At 39.2% G+C, this 20,158-nt stretch overlaps 1 protein-coding gene across 5 annotated transcripts in view; it reads right to left on the bottom strand.

The window, feature by feature from the left end:
• LOC106901933 (soluble lamin-associated protein of 75 kDa-like) overlaps nucleotides 1–20,158 on the bottom strand; it is a 38,511-nt gene that overhangs the window by 4,901 nt on the left and 13,452 nt on the right. For 3 of the 5 annotated variants that reach the window (XM_014965021.1, XM_014965019.1, XM_014965020.1), the window contains exons 2-12: nucleotides 18,060–18,195; nucleotides 16,485–16,584; nucleotides 15,338–15,423; nucleotides 13,846–14,017; nucleotides 10,043–10,222; nucleotides 8,687–8,818; nucleotides 8,363–8,472; nucleotides 4,293–4,344; nucleotides 3,800–3,938; nucleotides 1,484–1,649; nucleotides 441–647 (exon numbers count right to left, since the gene is read on the bottom strand). In XM_014965021.1, coding sequence (XP_014820507.1) covers nucleotides 441–647; nucleotides 1,484–1,649; nucleotides 3,800–3,938; nucleotides 4,293–4,344; nucleotides 8,363–8,472; nucleotides 8,687–8,818; nucleotides 10,043–10,222; nucleotides 13,846–14,017; nucleotides 15,338–15,423; nucleotides 16,485–16,584; nucleotides 18,060–18,194 — 1,479 coding nt within the window. In that variant the 5' untranslated portion in view covers nucleotide 18,195. The remainder of the gene's footprint in view (nucleotides 1–440; nucleotides 648–1,483; nucleotides 1,650–3,799; nucleotides 3,939–4,292; nucleotides 4,345–8,362; nucleotides 8,473–8,686; nucleotides 8,819–10,042; nucleotides 10,223–13,845; nucleotides 14,018–15,337; nucleotides 15,424–16,484; nucleotides 16,585–18,059; nucleotides 18,196–20,158) is intronic. The other 2 variants (XM_014965022.1, XM_014965023.1) reach the window with 2 other exon arrangements.

Genomic DNA, 20,158 nt, shown 5'->3' with positions numbered 1-20,158 from the left:
CATATAACAATCTGCTTTTGCACTATAAACAAAAAACAATAAAATCTGTATTCTGTAAGGGTATCTTACCAGTAATTAATTGCTTGTACACTTCACCAGGGCAGAATTACCAGACAAAATAAGAATGCGGCTTTTCACTCGTATCCAACTAATATTTCAGTGAAAAATAGTTGTTTCATTACTGCCAAGGGAAACTGGAGCAACGTATCTTTCTTTTTGGTATCACAGGAATATATTTACACGCACTGCTTCGGCATAATAGACCTGAAATGTCAGTATATTCTGTTTATGGATTTACATCATCTGGCCTAATAAATGCTTCTCCCAAAAACTTAGTAGGATGGTAGGTGCTACTTTCTATCTGTTGCTTAACAAAAGTTAAGCAAGATATGTACATTCTGAAGAAAAGATGAGTTCATATTTTATTTCAATTGTCTCACCTTCTCTGATACAGTGTCTTCTGCAGGTTTTGCCGGAGGCTCAAGGATTAACGGAACAAACAGTGTTAAGGGTTCTTCTCCTTGACTCTCAGATTGTAATTTCAATTCACCACTTAGAACTTCATTTGCTGTTTCCTCTTCAGCCGTAAGTGAGGTCTTACCAGTTTCCTCTGTTACCTCACCATTAAGAGGTTCTGATGGAGTTTCCTAAAAATCACATTTCTAAGTCAAGATTATGCCCAGCCATTGTTCCTCAACATTAGTGGGTGAATCTGTGATGTAAATTTGCCACTTAATGTGAGAAGCTCAGGCACCCAGAAATGTGTACTAATAAAACACAGCTTAGTGCAGAGTAGGTAACTTAACCAGCATATTAGCTTGGTACTGTCATCTGCACTAAATTTCTGACCGTGTCTCATACTGTTAGGAGTCCAGCCAAGCAGTTTTTATGCATCTCACAAGCATACAGGCTGCAGTCATCCCTTGATCACATAGTGCAAGATCCACTTTCTCACTGATCAGTAAGAGCCTAAAACCCTGGGAGCATCACTAGGCACAAAGGGTACTCACAGAATTCAAGCTGTTAACAAGTTGTAGATAAAAGTTGGATTTAAACATCAAAGCAAGTAAGCTTTAAGTGGAGAAGTAAGAAGAGCCAACAGTAGTCACTGAAGCATACCAGCTATTGACTTCTTCAAAGGAAGTTTTCTTAAAAAACTGGAGACACTGGATCAGAGCTTGACCTTACTCCAGTTCTCCAAAATATGCGAGTAGAAGAAATCAATTAAGAGAATTAGGTTAGTAGACAAGCTAGAAATTCACCTTACTGAAGATTCTGTGAACTCTATTGTTCAAAATAAATATAACGGAATATTCCCTGAAGCTAATTCTATACTAGCCTTAGCTTCTCAGATATACTTCTCAGTGAAGCATCAGTACAAAAAAAAAATATCTAAGAATTGATAGTTACATGGATCAACATAGCATATTTAACAGAAACTGTAATTGTATTCCAAACATAATTGCTATCACATCCAGCTCACCTCCTTCTCACTCTGTTTCTCAGGGGGTGACACATGTAGCTCTGCTTCTGATGCAGACTGGCCCTCATTTTCAACAATCGTTTCCCCATCCTTCTCAACAATATTGTCCTCAGGTATTTCTATTAAGTCTTCAGAGCTTTCAGATGTGTGGGCAGGAAGTTCCACCCTGTAGCAGGTATTAAGATATATCCTTTAATCCTTTAGATTAATACATAATTTTGGTGATCTCAAAAGGAAAATTCTTTCACGACCAATTATAAAGTACTGTATCACATGCTTGCCATAGGAAATAAGAATCCAGAAAACTAAGTACATCTAAGAAATGGCTAACTCATAAGGGGAAAAAACCTAAACATCAACTAGGAAAAATTGCTTTGATAACTATAAAATACAGATATCTCACTTCCATTTTATGGGAATAAAAGTTAGACATTTGTTTGTTAAATATAGAAAGTAGTAATCCATTACATATTTGGAAGCCACAAAGGGGTGAATAACAAAGCAACTTCTCCCATCCACCACTACACGAACAGTTTAAGATTATGGAGTTATAGAAGCAAATAAATCGTATAATCATTGAATATACATATATTACAAAGACCATGACTGGAAAATAATTCTAGGAAATAAAATCATGATGGCTGAAGATTCAATCAGCTAGAGATTAAATTAGCCAGCAGCTAAAGATGAAGCTCTGATGCACCTGGTGGGCATTAACACCATCTCAAGCATTCAGTTCTTATTTTTGAAATGATAAAACTTAGATGAAGTGGAAATACTACACACAAGCAAAGAAAAAAGTACATGCAATAGATTTGCAGGAGACTGCTTCACAATCTCACAGTAAAGGCAATACTGGAGAGTTTTATCCCAGATGCCACTATTCAGATGAAGGCACTCCACAGGGGAAAGTTCCTGACAGAAGACCCTGCTGCATTTGCTAATGTGCATGAAAGGAGAGAACCCTGCCCTGTTGCCACCCTGGTCTATTCCCCTTAGCTCTGCTGACAAACACCATGTTACACATCTTGTTCAAAGGTGCAGTGGCACCTCGTTGACTTCATTTTGCAAGGCACAAAATACTGACACTCAATAACAGGCTAGTCTTTTCACATACCAACTAGCCAATTATTAGTAGTAACAGGGCAAAAAATTTAACCTGTGGCAGGATCAAACCATGCCATTTGGCTGCTCTGAACCAGCTTAGGGCCATACACTAACAGTGCAGGACAGCAGTGCTGTATCTTCATAGTTCCACAGAGCAATTTAAACATAAAAATTTGGCTGCATCTAGCTAAAGACCTCAGTTTTACATGAAAAAACTCCCCACAAAACAACCCAAACCAAAAAGCCCCAAACTAGTTTTATTTAAAGAAACCTAATGAAACAAGTTTGAGGGATTTCCTAGAAAAATAACCAGGTTATCTTCAGTTCTTCAAAAGAAGGTTTTCCAGCTTGCAGTGGGGGTTTTTTGGAAGAGAATGAGAGAGGGAGAGAGACAGACACAGGGTGAAGGAGTGGGGAGCGTGTGTCCGTAAGTGTACATATACTCACAGTATGGGGGAGGAAAGAGCCATTTACCATTTATTAATTTATTTAAAATAGCCACCGTTCTGCTTTCTGGAAGGAAGCCAGTACAAATTAGTACTTCAGGGCCTGTTTGGATGAATCGTTATGGACTCAAGTGGCACAATTCTTCACATCCCCATTTGACAATTATTACACAGGATAACATCCTTTAAACTGAAGATGACTTTTTTCCTCCTCCGGGATCTAAGTTTGGATATGATGGTTCTAAATCAGAATTTGTCTAAACAAAAGACTGGACTTTGAAGACCAGCAGCTCCTATCTCTTTTGTTATTAAGTGTCAAGCAGTAACCGTCTCTCAGACTAAACCACCAGACCTTATTTAACTGCAATATGCCACCATAACAAGAGGTCAGGAAGGGACAATTCTCCAAAGATCACACATGGCATTGTCAATACATGTCCAGTTTCATTATTGCAAGAAACTATGCTCCATGAATACTGATGGTTTTACATACAGACTCCGTTATCATAGAACATCCTCAGCCTTCACTGTTTTCTTATTTCCACTGTCTGCTAAGGTTTCAGAGAGACGACATTTTGCAATCACTCTTCAGGTGATGTCTCAATTTTCTCTCTCACATTGGGCTTTATTTTCAGAAATTTTAAAATCAAGAAAGTAGGAAGAAAGGAGAAGAAATACCCAGTAACACACTGCGAGACACTGATGTAGTTTGCAACTGCCCATGCAACAAAATAAGAAATCAGTAAAATATGGGCTCCTCTACCTGCTTTCTGACACACAAGGAGCATTTTCCTCAACTCCTTTGGAAGTTTCAGGTGGAGATTCCTTGCCATTTTTTCTTATCCTGGGACGTTTTAGATGACTGCTTCGTGTCCAGATGGGAACAGGAGCTGCATCTGGGTCTTAGGAAAGAAAAAATGTTCCAACAAAATAAATGCAAGTAAACAAATGCATTCTAAGGTCTATCTGTGCGTAATTTCCCCCCCCCTAATATTTCATTAAAACAACTGAGTGTAAGTAAAAGAACATTTCACTGTGCCTTTTTTTTTCTGAACACATGCATAATATCTTAACCAAGACTCCTAACAATTTTATCTAAAGTAATCTATAAGATTTATGAGTTAAGCCTCTGCACCTTAGAAGGCATGTTTTTATACACTTTGCAGATGAATATGATAAGATTGAAAGCAGTAAAAGACCCTGCTAACCTATTAATTGACAGTAATCGCAGTACTGATAATCAAGGTTATTTTTACCTTCAGATGTGCTTGCATCAACCTCTGTTGATTCTTTACTTTGAGATGCAGCCTGTGAAGAAAAAGCAAAGCTAATGTTATTCCAAAACCTTCTGAATTGATTTCAATACTTTCATCTCTCTATCTGTGGCTGCAATCTCTTTCTAAAGCACTTGCTATTTCATAGAATCATAGAATTGTCTAGGTTGGAAGGGACCTTTCAGATCATCTAGTCATGGAACAGCAGCTACAACCATTCTTAATGCAAGATATTTACATGCAAGTATCTTATTTCTCAATTTATTATTTACTATTTTCATTACAAGGATCAATGTTTTTTCTGCATTTTACTTCAACATAGAAGATAAGTCTTAAAAGTAACTTGTCATTATAAACAACACTACCAAGTTTTTTTCCTAACCATTCAATTTATAACAGGTATCTACATAAATTAAGTGCTAGAAGTCTTTTCTTTTGTTTCTCCTTTCTGTATAAACCCTAGGGACTCCACTACAGTTGCTGACAAAAATCTAACAGGAAAGTTATTTTTAAGTTTTTGTTTTACTTTAGTCTTTTTTTTACTGTGGCATGCAACAGAGTATGGCAGCCCATGTTAAAAAAAACCATCAACTAAGAAAAAACAAAACTAAGCGATTCAGCAGTAATGCTGGTTATATACACAGTCAGCACAAGAGGCTGCTTATGTCATAGTTCCTTCTCCCTAGAGCTCTCTTGCCTCTTGTTCTTCCCCACCATCCCAGTATTTCCATTTTTTCCTCAAGTTAGCTAAGGACTCAGTGATCAAGCATTTGATACTCTGAACTGGTACAACCTGTACACTTCATTTTAAAGTTATATCTTCTTTCTTAGCTCCTGGAAGTCATCTAGAACTGGCAATAACCAGCATTCAGGTTTTCTGTTGCCTTTCCAGCCTCACTTCCAGTACTATCCAAGAATGTCAGCAAAAAGTGGGCACATCTAGATTCTGCTGCTTGAAATAGTTTCAAGTGAGTTAAGTAAGAATTTGTAGACTATTAAGTTATTCTAGCACCAAACCAGACAAAACAGGGATCATTAAGCTAAAGGTGAAAATGAAAGTTGGGGAATATTTTTGCTGGTTTGGGCAAAGGTGGGGTGTTTTATTTTGTTTGGTGGTCCAAAAGTTTTCAAAGCACTGCAGAACTGCTTATAGATATTGCAGGTGCCAAGACGACAGCTGCCAGCAATTCTACCAAGCTATGAGGAGTTGGAGCACTTTGGTATCTACCATCTTCTTGAGTTCTTAATACAGCAACAAAAATTGTAAAAGCTACTATCCCTCTGCTGTCATCTACAACTATATCCATATAGCTGTAGAACCAAAACACTTTTTTTAGGTAGTTTTGCTGATATGATCACTACTGGAATCTGAAACTAAAAATCACTGATAATGCTCAAGATACTGTCACAAACAGAATCATAGAATGTTTTGGGTTGGAAGGGACCTTAAAAGATCATTGAATTCCAAGCCCCCCCTGCCACACGCAGGGACACCTCCCACTAGACCAAGTTGTTCAAAGCCCCATCCAGCCTCACCTTGGAACGCTTCCAGGGATGGGGCATCCTCAACTTCTCTGGGCAACCTGTTCCAGTTTCTCACCACCCTCACAGTAAAGAATTTCTCTCATATTTAATCTAAGTCTCCCCTCTTTCAATTTTAAAGCATTACCCCTCGTCCTATGACTACACTCCTTAATAAAGAGTCCCTCCCCATCTCTCCTGTAGGACCCCTTCAGGCACTGGAGAGCTGTTACAAGGTCTTCTCAGAACACTGCCTTCTCCAGGCTGAACAGCCCCCAAGTCTCTCAGCCTGTCTTCATAGGAGAGTTGCTCCAGCTCTCTGAACATCTTCATGGACCTCTTCTGGGCCGGTTCTAACAGTTCCGTGTCCTTTGACTCCAGAGCTGGATGCAGTACTCCAGGTGGGGTCTCACCAAAGAGCAGAGGGGCAGACTCACCTCCCTCGACCTGCTGGCCACAATTCTCTTGATGCAGCCCAGAATGCTGTTGGCTTTCTGGGCTGTCAGCTTACATTGCCGGTTCATGTTGAGCTTCTCATCCACCAGCACCCCCAAGTCCTTTTCCTCAGGGCTGCTTTTAATCCATTCTGGGCTTATGAAATGGAAGACAACTATGAATTGTTGTTCCCGGTAATTTAGAGACTAAAAATATCACTACTTTGCTGTCAGTTTTGCTTTGGAAAATGCAACTTTCCAACTGGGAAAAGCAATATTTGACTTACATTTCAAATGTGAAGTGTAGATACTAAAAGCGGAGAGTATCAACTGAGATATTATCTCCTGTTTTCAATTAAAGCATTGACTTCTATGACAGTACAGTCACGCCAATACCACAGACAGTTCTGAAGCACACAAATCCATGCTCACTGTTATTTGGAGCTCCAAGTTATTCTCAAGCACATTCTGTGTGGGCTCAGAACACAAATGAGATAGAGCAACAGCTTTGTAATATTCACAGACACAAATATATTCATGACCACATATCCATATGTAGCTGAAATCTGACTGATACTTCAAATACATACAAAGAAAGCTGCAGTCCTATATGGACAATGTGTAACTCTGAATGCAAACTAAACACTTTCCATTGTATTGAACTGTGATATGAATGTGCACTTCTATAAAAATGTCTCTCCATTCTCTCCACTCTTACAATGATTCTACTGTTCAATAGCCTTTCTAGACTCTTTAATCTCAGGGCCAGTTGAAATACTCTCCCCTCCTCTAAGCTGCTAGCACACAGCTCAAATTATAGACCATGACACCTATACCACAAATGCTCTATATTCACAGGGACACCCCACCAACCCACAAAAAAAAAAAAGTATTTTTAACCCCAGCTTAGTCATCGATGTTACAGCAGTGGATAGAATAACATCCACCCAAAAAAGTAACAAAAGCATCTATCTTTATACAAAGTGCCCACTTGAACCAATTCAATTATAATGAGATGGACAAAAGCATTTCTCATACCTTGGGGATTTTTTTTCCAGTAACAATGCCACCAAAAAAAAAAAAGATATATCCCTTTCTGGTAAAAGCCATTGGTTCTGTCAGACTGGCTGCAAGAGAAAGTACAAACTCTCTACATAACCCAGGACTGTTCTTTGAAACCTTTGAGAAATAGAAATATCTAGCAAGCATAACACAGTTGATCAAACTTACTGATGTGCTGAAACCCTTAATTTCTTAAGCTCAGAAATGCATTCTTTTGTAGAAATTTAAAATATTTACTGAATATGAAGAACAGGTAATTAAAGTCAGAAGACTAGGACAAGACATTACATGAGCATAGAAAACTTAAAAGCTCTCAAGCCTTTTTGATCAAAGAATTGTTTAGGTTGGAAGAGGCCTTTAAGACTATTAAGTCTAACCATTAACCTAGCACTGCCAAGTCTACCACAATCATGCCCATAAGCACCACATAGAATCATAGAATCATTCAGGTTGGAAAAGACCCTTGGGATCATGAAGTCCAACTACTCTACATAGTCCTCCCCTACACCATATCTCTCAGTACCCCATCTAAACGTCCCTTAAACACATCCAGGGATGGTGACTCAACCACCTCCCTGGGCAGCCTATTCCAATGCCCGACCACTCTTTCTGTGAAAAATTCCTTCCTAATGTTCAGTCTAAAGGAACAGTGACTCAACCACTTCCCTGGGCAGCCTATTCCACCACTTGACAACTCTTTCCAGGATAAAATTCTTCCTAATATCCAATCTAAACCTTCCCTAGTGCAACTTGAGACTGCTTCCTCTTGTCCCATCACCTGTTACTTGGGAGAAGTGACTGACCCCCACCTCTCTACAGCCTCCTTCCGGGTAGCTGTAGAGAGCGATAAGGTCAGCCTCCTTTTCTCCAAGCTAGACAACCAAGTTCCCTCAGCCACTCCTCACAGACTTGTGCTCTAGACCTGTCACAAGCTTTGTTGCTCATCTTTGGACATGCTCCAGCACCAAAATGTCTCCATAGTGAGGTGCTCAAAAATGAACACAGTAATATAGGTATGACAATCTGTGTACCTACACTTGGCTGTGTTTCTAGATCAGTCTTCTGTCCACTAGCTTCAGATACTGCTGCAGACTGCTGAAAATTACTGTCTGCTTGGGAACTCTCTTCTTCCTGTAAGGCTTCTGCTGTTAAGATTTAAAAGAGGAAACAGGAAAATAGAAAGTTACAGTACCTTTATACAACAATTAACCATTACAAGTATGATCTCAAAGATCTCAGGACAAATAAAATCTTTCTGTTCGTTTTCATGGGCAGTGTTCACAGCAGTCACTGTTGAACTTGTAGAGTGTTTGTTCAACTTTTACAAAGTGTCAGAAAACAACAAAAAAGCATCCATACCTTCCATTTTGAGCTTCTTTTCATTTTGCAGCATAGCCATAATATTTGATCTCTGGAACCAACATCCTGGTCCCTCCACTTCCCACAAAAGTTTATGATCCCCAGGGTACTTCTCAAGATATTGCTTACAAGCTGAACAAACATAAGAAAAACCACTATATTACACATACTATATAGTTGGCTGTATGTCAGTTTTTAAAGTTATTATCTTAAACTGCAAACAAAGATGGATGGGATTTTCTTCTTCTCTAAGCACCCACTTGAGTTTTACAACTTCACTGGTCACTGTCCCTGCCAATCTCAAGACCCAAGCCAGGATGGAAGGGCTCTCAGGCAGAGGATATAGTCAAGTGATTTTTGCCACCCCATGTTATTATACACACTCATGACAAGTACTCTTTGAGAACGCAAACACATCATCATTGCACGGTTTATCATTAACCCACTGTTCACTTCTGGAGTATTTTCTTCTTTGCTGTCCCTCCACCTCTTTTCTCCTTATACATATACATGTACTAAACATCCATGTGGAGAGGCATGCTTTGACATTATTCTGTAGCAGCTATGAAGAAAACTACCATTGTTCACCTGACTCACTACTGATGCATAATCTCAGTGGACAAGATCCCCTGAGCAGGGAAATAGATTAGTCATTAAATTCTAATAAATTTGCTACTTTAAGCTTAACAAACCACATCTAGTCAGATTCAACAACAGACAGTGGTACTTGGAAAGGCAGAAAATGTGCAGTGGCTAAGGCAGCCAGATGAAAATGTTCATGGAAAGAAACCTGGCAGATGACCTAAGAGTTAAGACAAGCCTTGAGAAACAGGGCAAAGGAAATGTGCTTCTTGCCTGAAAACTGTCCCAAGCAATATTGTTTCCAGGATGCGTGCCATTTCCTAGATAATATAACCCTATTGGGGTGCTAACAGAAGAGACAGTGTTTTCCTCATATATTAGAATTGTGCCGTCTCACCTCTAAGTTAAAACATAGCCTAGTATGTGCACTTGACCTGAAGTTCTGAGAAAGCATGAATTAAATGACATCGTGACACTTGGGAGCAAGAAAAAGGTGCTACAAAGACAACACACATTAGATCACACACAGAAACGCATCAGCCCACACAGTAGCAGCAAACCAACAGAGATCCAATAATCTAATGTATAGGATTAAAAATCTTATCAGGAACTACTTTCACCTTGAACAAATCAGAATTTTTAACCTTCACTGAAGAGCAGAACGTTTTATATAAAAACTGATCAAGCAGCCAGAAACATGGATCTTGAATGACAACACTCTTTTGGACACTTAAAGAAAGCACAAAGAATAGAAGAATAAATTAAGGAGATTGCCTGTGTATGTGAAGGACGACAGCGGGTATCGCAAACCGAGAGGGCCTTCAGTAAAGGATTTCACAAAGTCTTCCAATATGATTAGCCCAGAGTCTTTCCCACGATGCTTCTTTCTCACAAATATTGTGTCTAGCACTGGCAGACAGTAAGTCTGACTGCGATAAGTGCTGCAAACACTTCCTGAAATAATAGGAGGGGGGAAAATATCAATCACTACTTCAGCATTGACATGCTGCAGCATAGATTTTAGTATATTCAAATAAAGACTTTTATAATTTATAACATTCATAAAAAAATTGCTGTCAGCCATTTATTGGATCTTTGGGCAAGCTTCATAATGTTGCAAAGGTATATTAATAGATTAATATGTTAAAGAAAGTCTGTAGTACCAGAAAAGAATAGCAGAGATGGAGAGGAAAGGCTCACTTTGAAATCTCACTACGTAATTCCATAGGAAATCCACACTAAAAATAAAGCTGAAAGAGGGAGGAGGGAAAAGGAGACAAAATTCTTGAATTGCGCCTTTATGTAGACTATATCACTCCTCGGGACAGATAGGAGGATTATAAATCAGCTCTTGTTTGAAGACTGGAACAATAATTCCAATTTTTTAGCTGAAACCACAAAAAATCTTAAGACACTCTACACTGGAATTTCCCCATAAAAGATACATTATCTTTAACTAAACAAAGATGAAATACACAGTCACAACACAAGTACTTCAGTATCAGAGGATTCACAGGGTAGCTGTGGACTCAGTGGTGACAAAGGGATGCCATATAATGGCATTGGATAGCCTTTCAACTATCCAGTCTATTTTCAGGCCCTTGATTTGAGAGTCAGTGTGAACCACACCAAGAATTGCCCTTTCCTCTAACAGGGCCAAAGAGAAGCATACAGTTGTCTATACAACTTAGTTAGTCTTTGCAACCTTGAACTTTTAAGATCAGTGAATATATTTATCTTCATTTTTCAAGCAAGGAAAAGGTGGGCAGAGATGTTACATCACTCAAGTACCCTTCAGGATATCAGTCAAGCTCCACCACTCTTTCCTCACTGTTTCCAAAGCTGTGTTTCTCCACAAAGACTATTCATTTGGAGAATACAGCACACAATCAAACATGGGTTAAATATTGATAATGCCTAGAAAGTTTAGCCTTCAGTGTTTACTTGTCCTGAGTTAGCAAATGAGAGGGCATGATGAGAAATTTAACAGTTGCATTAGTGTAGCAGAACTTCAGTGCCACCTACAGAAGTGCCCCCATTCTAGACTAAAAATAGAACCACTACTCAAATTTCCACAATAAGGCCACAACAAAAACCACTGCAATGTACATACTATTTCATGACCACCACACTACAGCAATTTTGACATTAAAAATACTGAGTCTAATACAAATTATAAAATGCATTATTTCTTTAAAAAAGAAAAAGAAAAAAACACAAGAAGATAACAAAGACAATCAGAACAAATTAGCTGGTTGCCTTCCCATCTTGATTGCCAGATCAGATAGGCCATTGAGCCAAGCAGTTGATTATCTTATTATTTTAACAGTTTGCAAAGACACATATGTAAGTCGAGGAAAGCCTCCATTTAATCCTAAATTAGTTAACCCCCTCTAGGAGAAACAGTCTGGCTTTGTTTCATCTCTTGATCCAGATATTAATGTTCTACAAAGTGCTAACTGTGGTAAACAGACTACCCAAACACTATATTTTATTCAATATTTAATGAAAAACACAATAAATTGCAAAATAAGTAAAGGGAAATTATTATGATTAACAGAAAAATGGAATAATTCAATTGTAATCTCCTTCCACACATTTTGTCAGAAAGGGAGTATCTTGTTATTGTTAAGTGTAGCTAAATCTTGTGCCTGTGAACAAAGTTTCTATGCTGTTTGCTATAAAATTATAGAATACCAAGTTGGAAGGGACCTCAAGGATCATCTGGTCCAACCTTTCTTGGCAAAAAAAATGGTCTAAACAAGCTGGCCCAGCACCCTGTCCAGTTGAATCTTAACAGTGTCCAATGTTGGGGAATCCCCCACTTCCCTTGCGAGATTATTCCAAGGGCTGATTGTTCTCATTGTGAGTAACTTTCCTCTTATGTCCAATCAGACTAACTTGTATCAATTACCCCTCTTCTTTTCCCTGTGACTCCTTGTAAAAAGGGAGTCCCTATCTTCTTTGTAGCCATCCTTTAATCACTGGAATGTGATGAAAAGGTCTCCCGTAAGCCTTCTCAAAATGTCCAATGTTGGGGAATCCCCCACTTCCCTTGCGAGATTATTCCAAGGGCTGATTGTTCTCATTGTGAGTAACTTTCCTCTTATGTCCAATCAGACTAACTTGTATCAATTACCCCTCTTCTTTTCCCTGTGACTCCTTGTAAAAAAGGAGTCCCTATCTTCTTTGTAGCCATCCTTTAATCACTGGAATGTGATGAAAAGGTCTCCCGTAAGCCTTCTCAAAACTGAACAAACACAATTCTCTCAGCCTTTCCTCATATGGCAGGCTTCCCAGTCCTTCCATCATCTTGGTTGCCCTTCTCTGGGCCCTCACCAGCCTGTCCACATCTTTTCTTCATAGCAGGGACCAAAACCGAACACAGTATTTCAAGTGTGTGTGACAAGTGCTGAGTAGGGTAGGATAATGACTTCCTTATGTCTGCTGGTGATGCCCTTGTTGATGCAACCCAGCAAGGCGTTGGCTTTCTTTGCTGTTGCAGCACACTGTTCACTCACATTGAACCTCAGGTCCTTTTCCACAGAGACGTTCCCCAGCCAGGTTTATGGATTATGTTTTCCCAGGTGACAGCCCTTACACTTGTCTTTGCTGAACTTAAGGTTCATAAGACTTCATAATGTTTAAGTGATTATCCTGGTTTCATCTGGGATAGTTAGTTTTCATCCTAGTAGATGCAGTTTTAGATTTGATATGAGAATAACTTTGACAACACATTGCTTTAGCTGTTGCCAAGTAATGTTCATATTAAGTCAAGGGCTTCTTCAGCTTCACACAGAAGCTGAGAGGGAGCACAGACAGAACAAGCTGGCCCAAGGAGTCTTCCATACTATAGACATCATTTTCAGGATATAAATGGGGACTGTCTAGGGGCAGAAATCCATATTCATTGCTCAAGACAGGCTGGGCAATCATTCATCATGTAGCGAGAGCAGTTGTATGGCACCACTTATTTTGCATACTCTCTTACCATTACTACTATTTTTTTTCCTCTTCTGTTACTGTTTTATTAAACTGTCTTTATGTCAAACCATGAGATTTTTTTCCTCTCTTTTCCTCCTTCTCCTTACCCTACCGGGTAGTTGTGGGGAGTGACTGAATGGCTGTGTGGTCCTAGTTGCCAGCAGGGTTAAACCATGACAGTGATAACAACATCTGATTCTACAATCATTTAAAATAAACAGGATCTCTGCATTCTGGAGCTATGCAAAAAACAAAAAAAAAAATCACCACAAACCAAAACAACCAAAGCACAGCCCAATTCAACTGTAAACAATTGTCCTCCAGAAAAAGAGAATAAAAAAAGCTTTTGAGTATCTCATTTCTACAGTTTTAAATATATTTTGTAGAATGTGAAGAAATGTAAGAACTTCCTTAGCTTGCCAAAGCACATAAGCATTTAAGCTAGAAATTTTAACTGCAACTGACCTCTTACGATTTCAGGAAAACACCAACTCATTACGTGTACAAGGCTTATAAAATCCACTACATACAATATTCCTCAAACTCTGTCTCTCCGCTTTATCCCCAAAGCCCACAACACTCAAGTGTTTTACCTTTAGGTTTAACAGAATAGAAGCCAATAGCCTCTCCTTTTTTCCACAAGATCTTAGCGTAGTCATTGCTACCATGACAGAGAAATGGGATCTCATTGCTTCCCATTTCTTGTGTCCGATAGATAATTCGATTCAGAACATAGAGAACAATCCTCTCTCCAACGGATTTCACCTAAGGAAACAGAACATTTAGAAGAGTGGTCAGATTAGTTAATACTCTCAGATCAGGAACCTTATTTTTCAAAATTGCCAGTTAATACAGCCATAGATGGAGTCAAGAGAAGCTGTAAATGCTAAAGCAGGATGAAGCTCTTGGGTTTGAGGGCAAGGAGATGATCAGAAGCCATAGCCATGGGTTAAATATAAAGCACTACCATAAACAGAGGGTATTTCACAACTTTAATGTCACTTGTAATCCTATGGGTAAAAGCTAAGAAGTGCTGGTAGTGGGGCACTAGGTGGGATTTATTTTAACTCAAAACTAATTTTGGATTTAAGAAACATTCGTCAAACAACAGCAGTACACCAGCTTCAGAATTCCCACGCTAGCAGGTAACTGGAGTCCTACAAAGAAGAAATGATGAATCCCACAGGGTAACAGGACTTGGCACACTCAATCACTGCTGATAGTGGCAGACATCAGGATATGATGCAATGGAAGAACTCGTTAAAACAGTTTCTGTGGCATGGAACTAGGAACTCAATATCTTTTTCTCCTTCCTGCTGGGTCCCCTTTACGTATGAAATATAAGTACACCACTCTACTACCCACTATGAAGGAAGAACGGAGGAGCCATGTTCTCTTCCCAATCCCCATGTTCTCTTCTCTCAGCTACTCTACCTGTAGAAGATTTACCTTTCCTGATTTAATCACCACTGGACATGGAAAACAAGGCTACATATCAAATTCTCTAGAATAATTTAAGAAATACAAAAATCAAAGATGAGTGCTCAGATTCCATGAGCAGGTAGATAGAAATCACACTCCTGGAAAAACAGATTTCCAGTTTTGGAAAAAAATTAAAACTCCATGCTACATAGATGTCAGTAGTGGTAACAAAGGTCAATGATAAAACATTTAAACAGACACCAAGCAACTAACTTTCCCAAACCTCATGTATTGCCACTGCAAGACACTAGCCCCCACTTGCCTCTATCAAACTGGTTGCCAACAATTTTTTCACCTTACTAATCTCCTGGTAAGACCAACAGGTACTGCTATGGTACACCGCACCATTCTAAGACATTTCAATACAACCAAACATAGGATGCTCTAAAGAGTAAAGAAAAAACTCTTAACATCATTAACATCTAAATAGCTTGCATATGAAGCTATTCTTTGAAGACACTCTTGCTCCAGATATTCTCTTCCCAACCAAGTTCCCTTTTCTATAGTACCTATTCCTCTATTCCTATTGACCTTGCACTCTAGCTGTTTGCCATTATCTTCAAAGATAAGAATAATCGCTAGGTGAATGTTGGTGCGCTTTACCTGATGAAGCCCCTGTCTAGCAGGGATAGATGTTCTCACAATGTCATCAATTGACCACCACTGGCCAGCAAGATACAGGGCTACAGCTTGAAAGAAACAAGGGGAAATAAGAAGTTAGTGATTCTTACCATTCCAAAAGAAACATATTCATTAAAGCTGCTAAACAATTAGGAATAACACTGTAAAACCCAAGTTAAGCACCTTCTAGTTGGCACTATATTAATGTAGCTCTTACCACCCTATCACATCAGATGCAGTGCTATACACCCTCCCATATGCAATGCTTCCTAGTCCAACACTTGTTTGAAAACTGAAACAATAAAACCAAACACAGATTTTGTGCAGTATGACATCCAGACACTGTTTTTCAGACATAACCACTACCCTTCACCACTGTGCTCTAGTACCTCCTTCCACTAAAAACTAGGCCTGCCAAGCAGAGTCTCATTCATACATGTGCTGTAGTTTTGGGTTGCTAATGGATATTGATACTGAAACTGTGCAAGTTTTAGGGAGTCAGATGAATGTAAAAAGGCCGATGGCCATGGGATTAACAATCAGGAAGAATTTCATCTACGGGCATTTGTGGCAAACTTGGCAATCTCATACATGGCATCAAATGGAAACAGAAGGAAACGTGAAAGACTGGAAGGGAAGAGAGAAAGGGAGTAAAAACCCCCTAAAACCAGTGAGATGTCACTTTAACCTGTTAGGACTTAGGAGCTATGTTAGGACTTAAAGCTAAAGACAAATTTACACTTGATGCTAATCAATCACTGCTAGTAAAGGGCATCTAAATTAAAGGGCTTCTATGAATGCTCAATAAATTCCTTTTGGAGAAGTGATGTGTACATAAAGAGATACAGAGATCAAGATTCAGATAAGCACCTTGTTATTTTGCTACATATCTTCTGAATTCAATGGGTCCAGTTCTACTTTAACTACCATGTAAAGTTCTACCATTCAGGTGTATGAATCCACAACAAAAATAATAGTAGGGGAACAAGAACACAATCAACAACAAATGCAGAAGTGGCAAAGTTATGAGGTACACTAGCATGGAATGAGCAAGGGCCTGGTTACATGTATTTGTCACAGAAAAAGAAACAGCAACAGCAACATATGGATTAAAATCTTAAAATGAAACCTGTGAGCAAGTCTCCTGGTGCAAACAAGGCAAGAAGTTTGTGTGTCTGTTCTTCACCATAAAGAGGAACGAAGCCCACAGTTGTCAACCTAATAGGAATCTGAAACAAGAGTGTACAATACTTCAATAGACTCTTCCTAAAACAACACTAGTAAAATATACAGAGAATGTTTAGCAGGGTAAGCAAGATGAGTATTGAAAACCAAGTGCTAAACAGTTAACTGAACTATAAAGGACAAGCATCAGACCCCAGCTCTTTAGACATTTCTTCCTAAAGACAGACTACATTACAAAGAGCTCTGGCAGCTTTAGCTACAGTAATTAATACTGTTACAGCTCTCTACTGTTGGCAGTTTGCATTTATGTGCACAACTGAAGTAAGGTGTACAGAGAGCCAGAAGCATGTTCACTTCAACTGCCCCAGCTGTGCAAGCTGTCAAAGCCAACAGAAGAACAACGCAGGCAGCCAAGCACAGAAATAAGCTGATACAGCAAAACTGCTGTTTGTTAACACGATGTGCTAAGCTGGGAATGCTGGATTCAAAAGGTGGGGGTTTTTTTCCCCTTAAATTGCACACATTTTAGAAATTCCAAGGTTGTCTGCTTGATTTCCCGTCAGGAACAACATGAGAAGGGTAAAAAAATCAATCCACCTTTCAGGATTTGAGTACTTTTGTGGAAATGCATGTTGACATTTAAATTCACATGTTTTCAATATTTAATTAATGCATAAAAACTAGACAGACATTAATGGTGTGGTAAATAGACTTCCTTACCCAGTTTAAGAAGATTACGATATGCTATACCACAAACAAGGATTATAATACAAATATTTAGACAAACAGCACCTGCAGAAATGCAGAAAATACTTAAGACTCTGCTTTTGCCAAGGAATCTGCAGCATTGACCTTTTTTCCCATAGAGAATCCTCTCAGGTCACTTATTATTCATTAAAGTTATACCCCATTGCTTTTATTGGTACTAGTTCTACTAGAAACACTGATCTAGACAGATCCAACACTGACCAGCTTATCACACAAGGGGTAAGTGTTAAAAATAAGAAATGTTACACCCAGCCTTTACTACAGCTCCTAACAGCAGAAGGGAATAATATTTCAGATAAAAAGAAAAGAACAACCTCTTTAATTAGTGAAACTTGCTGATCATGAGCTGAACCTAACAATGAAGAACACTGAAGGACTGAGATACTGAAGCTAACTGGCTCTTTTTGTAAATTATGAATCCCTTAGTTATGATGACAGACTTTTTGACTGCATGAGTTACTGCTCTACAGGAAAACGTTTGACTCTTCAGTTAAGATTTTAACTTTTTTTAAAACAATTACTTAATGCATACAGATCCATCACCTAGAAGCAGCAAATAGTCACTGATGCCCAGATGTAAACCCAGTTACAAAACAAAAAAAGTAGTAACTTAACAAGCATGAATTTGGAAAATACAAAATTATTTTAGCAAAGCTTTTGTATCTCAATAGTTATGAACTGGATTTTTTAAATCTTTTAAATCTACAAGTGTATCAGGAAAACTGGTACTGAGGTATTTGCGAGTTCTTACTTTCCTGCGGTCTGGCAGAGATAAGAATTCAAGACAGTTTGGACTCCTACACCGAAGGTCAGCCAAGTATTCCTCTGCTGAGTTCTCCAAGTCCTCATGACTGTAGCTGTTCAACTTATCCACAGGGAAAGACATCCTTTTGAGAAAAAGAAACAATATTATTACTGTAGGTAGTTTGAGAGATACAATGCAGTTATCAGATATTCCTACTAAACACATAACTAAGACTGTTGAACAACCCCCTCTGCTGCTCTCTAGAGCCCTCTACATCCAAGCCAGAAAGGAGAAATGCTCCAGGCCTGTTAGCACCCAGTCTGTAAAACAACACATGAACCCAATCTGTATTTATAAGCAGAAAAGGATGGGTTTAGCCTCCAGATGCCCCTAGACCCAAACATGGCAGGTTTCCAACATACAAGCCCATGTAAAATAGACCAGATGCTGCCTTGAGGTAGCAGGCTCAGTTATCTACCTCCCAGCTGATATTTTTGAGGCTACAGATTACTTTTTGACCAGCCACTTACTGCTTAAACAGCCCAAAAGACAATAGAAAGAAAGAAGTTAATTTATTTCAGAGACTTCACATTCAAATCCATCTCTGAAGAAACTAAAGCATTGTTCAGAACTTCTCTCCCCAACTGGTCAGTTAGGGTGCCTACCAGCTGGTTGTTACCAAAAGCATTTCAACTGTGAACAGGGGATGTGACACACTCATTAAAACAAGAGCCCACAGCAGACTGAAAAGACACTTTAAGGAAGTGACAAGACAAAAACTGAAGCACCAAAGACCAATCACAGTGGCAATAGCTCCTTGACAGCTCTTAGATTCAAATTTTCCTTGTCAAGGTGGTGTAAAATTAAGACAAATAAGAGCTCCTGGAATCCACTGAGTGCTCTTCCAGGTCTATAAAATTACACACACACACAGACCCTTCAGCTCCTTTTCTCCACACTCTTGCCAGCATGACCTGCCAGAATTCCATGAGAACGAGTTTTGGAGGAACACAGGAATCTCTTCATCTGTCTCACTCAGCTCCCAGGAACTCAGCATCCAACTCCCAAAAACACAAAGCTTTCCATAGGGCATCTACAATTCCTAGTCTCCACTATGGAGTCTTGTCTTTTACATTTCATTTTAATTCCTAGTCTCCAATGATTTTTTCCCATTTATCTCCAGTTCCCTCCCTTTAATCCACTATTCAGTGGTAAATCAAATGCAAAAGAAGTTTTTATTTTAATTCACCCAGTATCAATTAAAAAGCCTGCATTTTAAAAGCTTTTTAACGGCACCAATATACTATTAAGTTCCTTGAATAGATGAAACTGCTCCTTCTGCAAGAGATACTTTTTTCCTATTAAAATTGAAAAACAAACTTTGACATGACTTCATTGGCATTTACAACCACTAGCTTTAATGCTTTTACAGATGAAAACACAAAGGCTTTCCACGAATGCTATTTAGATACACGCACACATTCCCCATAGCAATTTCCTTTCAAATTCATCTCATTCCTTCTCCTTATCTGTTATTTGTATTTTCTCTTGCCTTCCTGTCCAGTCTCTCACATTCCTCCTGCTGTTGCTCACTGACCCTTTCAGATGCTTTGCTGCATCTCTCAATTCTCCACCTGTTTCTTCCCACCTTCCAAGTGCTGCCCTCGCTAACAAGGCAGAAGAGACACCTGACAGCAGCCAACTCCATTTACTGCTCCTGTTCACCAGCAAAGGGACTCGGAGAGCCAAAGGCAAGGCCTGCGTGCCTCTGAACACAACAGCAATGCACAGCAGCCAGAGGAGCAATTCATCCACTGCTGGTCTCCTCACCTGTAGCAGATAGGGCTTACCCACCCATATTACAGTTCTGAAACACACCGGCAATACTGTAAACACGCTAGCTTGAGGTAAGTGTGCTGCAAAAGGAATAGGGAGAGAGGTAACTGTGAGATTCCATGTCACTGCTTCTACCACTGCATGAGTATTTAAGACCCAGTTAGCTGCAACAGGCCAGGTAAATTCTGCCTTAAGGGAATACAGACATGGGAAAAAACAAAAAATGTAATTTTCTGTACACTGGCAGAAAAGGGACACCCCCCCCCCCC

The sequence above is a fragment of the Calidris pugnax genome, unplaced genomic scaffold (assembly GCF_001431845.1).
Source record: "Calidris pugnax isolate Ruff unplaced genomic scaffold, ASM143184v1 scaffold273, whole genome shotgun sequence".
Taxonomy (NCBI): Eukaryota; Metazoa; Chordata; class Aves; order Charadriiformes; family Scolopacidae; genus Calidris; species Calidris pugnax.
This window is presented reverse-complemented; position numbering and strand designations above follow the sequence as displayed.